General features: G+C 43.3%; 1 protein-coding gene across 1 annotated transcript in view; it reads left to right on the forward strand.

Moving 5' to 3' along the window:
* The window catches only part of TMC7 (transmembrane channel like 7), a 51247-nt gene that overhangs the window by 15778 nt on the left and 31390 nt on the right, over positions 1-4079 (forward strand). The window contains exon 4 of the mRNA XM_012805672.2: positions 877-1044. Within this exon, the coding sequence (XP_012661126.1) occupies positions 877-1044 (168 nt within the window). The remainder of the gene's footprint in view (positions 1-876; positions 1045-4079) is intronic.

Genomic DNA, 4079 nt, shown 5'->3' on the forward strand with positions numbered 1-4079 from the left:
CTGCCCTAGAATTAATATGTTAATTTAACAAGGTTAATTGTTAATTTAACAAAGTCCACTAGTTGTATCTCTATATGCTACCAACAAACACAGAAAATAAAATTTTTTAAGTGATGAAATTTACAGTGGCATCAAAAATGTCAGATACCTAGGAATATAGCTAAAGAAAGATATCTAATAATTCTGCACGGAAAACTATAAACTATTATTGAGAGAAATTAAAGAAGACCTAAATGTACCATGTTCATGGATCAGAAGACTCAATGATATAAAAAGACGTCACTTCTCAAATTGACCTATATATAATATTTCATGTAATTCCAGTTAGAATCTCAGCAGATTGTCTGTATGAAAATTAATTCACTGATTCAAACATTTGTATATAAAAGCAAAAGACAAGGATACCTAGGACAATCTTGAAGAAGACAAAGCTGAAAGGCTTATAATGCTATATATCAAGTCTTATTATAAATCTGGAATAAGACAGTCTAGTATTGGTACAAGGATAGACAAGTAGACCCATGAGACAGGATAAAGTTCAGAAGCAAATTCGTACATATATGGTCAAGTGATTTCCCCAAAAGGCAATGAATAAATAAGATGAAGTCTCATCTTTTTCATATGAGAGCAAATAAATACTGAGGCCTCCCTCATAGCATTCTCATACAGTTAATTCACGGTTGTAGATTTACATGTGAATAGTTAAGCTGCTAGGAAATAGAGGCTTAAAGCCAACAGTAGAAACATAAAATGTTTCTTCCTCCGGTCTCCCACCAAGATATCTGTAACTTCAGCTTTCTGTGGCTATCTGAATCTACAACATGCGGTGGGTCAGTCAATACTTCTGTCAATGATGTCTGAATTTATTTTTTCCAGGGAAATTTGGCACTGGGATTCAATCCTATTTCTCCTTCTTGCGGTTCTTGGTGTTACTGAATTTGGTGATATTTCTGATCATCTTTATGCTGGTTTTGCTCCCGATCTTACTTACCAAATACAAGATCACCAACAGCAGCTTTGTGCTGATTCCATTCAAAGACACAGGTGAGTCCTAGGCTCTTTTTGCTGTGCACCTCGCTACAATACTTCTTTTGCTAAGAATCTTTATTGTAAGTCTGGGGTAACTGTATTAGTCTGGATAGCCTGCCTAAGTTATGCTGCAGAAACAAATGACCCCATAACGCATAGTGTCTACTAACCACAGGGGTTTATTTCTTACTTACAGCCTACGTGTCCATCATGGGTTAGTGGTTTTCACTCTGGATTCCAAGCTGATGGAGCAGCCTCTGTCTGGATCACTGACCGTCAGTGATCAGTCAGTCACAGAGGCCAAGGACAAACCTATGCTAGCTCCTGTAGCTTCTGCCTAGAGATGACACATAGCATTTCTGCCACATCTCATTGGCCAATGCAAGTTACTTGGCCACTGCAGAGTGCATCAGGGCATTTGGGAGGAGTAATGCAGGGTAATGAATGTAGACTATTTATTTCAAGATTTTTATCTCTAATAAGGGTAATGCCCAGGAGTCCCATTTATTCAATACAGGTTGTGTGCCAGACATTATAACAAGTGCTGAACTTGTGTTTCCTTTCTTTCTTTCTTTTTTTTTTTTTTGAGACAGAGTCTCAGTATGTCGCCCTTAGTAGAGTGCTGTGGTGTCACAGTTCACAGCAACCTCAAACTCTGGGGCTTAAGGGATTCTCTTGCCTCAGCATCCCAAGTAGCTGGGACTACAGGCGCCCGCCACAACGCTGGCTATTTTTCGGTTGCAGCCGTCATTGTTGTTTGGCGGGCTTGGGCTGGATTCATGGCTGGCACCTTAGCCGCTTGAGCCACAGGCGCAGAGCCCAGATTGGGAATCTTAACCTGTATTTCTATTGTCTAGGAGGTCTGGATGCCATTCTGTCTCTAACCTAATCTGGAACCTGAGTAGCTTAACCACTAGGCTGTATTGCTTATTCACTGCCCCCTATTGTCTCAGCAGGGCCTTGGTGAGAGTGAGGGAGGCCACTCTCCTGCAGAAAATGTGGATGTGGACACTAAGCACAGTCTCCTCATATCTTTTCTTATTTCTCATCATTCTTTCCTCTGACTATATCCTTTTCTCACCTACACTTTTTAACTTATGTAGGAAATCTTTTCCTTATAAATAGGATCATAAGTCCCTCCCTTCCTCTTCTCACTTTCTTCCCTTCTTCATTCCTATTTGTTTATTTATTTATTTATTTAGAGACAGAGTCTCACTCTGTTGCCTTTGGTAGAGTGCTGTATTGTCATAGCTCACAGCAACCACAGACTCTTGGGCTCAAATGATTATCTTGCCTCAGGCTCCCAAGTAGATGTGACTACAGACACCCACCACAATGCCTGGATAGATTTTCTATTTTTAGTAGAGGTGGGGTCTTGCTCTTGCTCAGGCTGGTCTGGAGCTCCTGAGTATTTATTTATTTATTGAGATGGAGTCTTACTCTGTCACCCAGGCTAGAATGCCGTGGCATCAACTTAGCTCACAGCAACCTCAAATTCCAGGGGTTCAAGTGATCCTCCTGCCTCAGCCTCCTGAGTTGCTGACTATAAGCACCAAGACATCTGGCTAATTTTTGTACTTTTTTTTTTCTTTTTTTGAGACGGAGCCTCAAGCTGTCCCCCTGGGTAGAGTGCTGAGTGCTGCGGCATCACAGCTCATAGCAACCTCCAACTCCTGGGCTTAAGTGAGTCTCCTGCCTCTGCCTCCCAAGTAGCTGGGACCGCAGGTGCCCACCACAATGCCTGGCTATTTTTTGATTACAGCCATCATTGTTGTTTGGCAGCCCGGGCTGGATTTGAATCTGCCAGCTTAGGTGTATGTGGCTGGCGCCTTAGCCACTTGAGCCACAGGCGCCGAGCCATAATTTTCCTACTTTTGGTAGAGATGGGGTGCTGCTTTTATTCAGGCTGGTCTCAAACTCACTGAGCTCAAGCAATCTGCTCACCTCAGCCTCCCAGAATGCTAGGATTACAGGTCTGAACCACCTCACTGGACCCAACAAGTATTTACTGAGCACCTATTTTGGGCCTCACACTGGGGCTACAGCAGAGAGCAGCTCATCCGCATCCACAATCCTTACGTGTGACAACAATGTGCACTACCAGAAGACGGGCACAAAAGGAAGTAAACACACTACGAAGTGTTTGATGTAGAATCTGTCCATAAGCAAAAGAAAAGGACTGGGTTCTGTGAAGCTGAACACCAGGACACAGGCTGAAGGTCCTCAAATCCCCTTTGGAAAGCAGGGCCATTTAAACCGAGCCAGGAGGGTGAGGCGGATAGCCTTTAAGCAGGGGAGTGCCATCTGCAGAGATCCAGGGCTGGGAAATAATTCCGCATGACAGAGAAGCTGAAAGCCTAGTGTGGCTGGTCAGCAAACCTTCCTATAAAGGGCTAGATAATAGCTATTTTAGGCTTTGCAGGCCACATAGTTCCCTCTGGCAACTATTCAACCCTGCTGTAGTGGTGCTGAGATAGCCTAGACAGTATATTTAATATAATGAAGGGGCATGGCTGTGTGCCAATCAAACTGTTAATGGAAACAGGAAACTGACGAGATTTAGCCTGTTGGTCATAGTTTGCCGACTTCTAGGTTAGAGGACAATGAATAAGCAGCGGGACAGTTCCTGACTCTCTAAAAAAGGATGACTGTACCTCTCCTCTCAGTCTAAAATACTGTGTTCATGCAGACATTCCAGCACTTATGTAATAAATCTAACTGCCACTTGAGGGGGAGCATTTCAAGGGCAGGGACTCTTTTTTTTTTTTTTTGAGACAGAGTCTCACTATGTCATCCCTCGGTAGAGTGTCGCGGTGTCACAGCTCACAGCAAGCTCCAATTCTTGGGCTTAAACGATTCTCTTGCCTCAGCTTCCCAAGTAGCTGGGACTATAGGCATCTGCCACAACACCTGGCTACTTTTTTTTTGCAGTTTGGCCAGGGCCGGGTTTGAACCCACCACCCTCAGTATATGGGGCCAGCACTCTACTCATTGAGCCACAGGCACTGCCCATGATTTTAAGATAAGTATAGAGAAAATTTAAGCTCTGG

The sequence above is a fragment of the Otolemur garnettii genome, unplaced genomic scaffold, assembly GCF_000181295.1.
Source record: "Otolemur garnettii isolate 467f Iridium unplaced genomic scaffold, OtoGar3 scaffold00044, whole genome shotgun sequence".
NCBI classification, from domain to species: domain Eukaryota; kingdom Metazoa; phylum Chordata; class Mammalia; order Primates; family Galagidae; genus Otolemur; species Otolemur garnettii.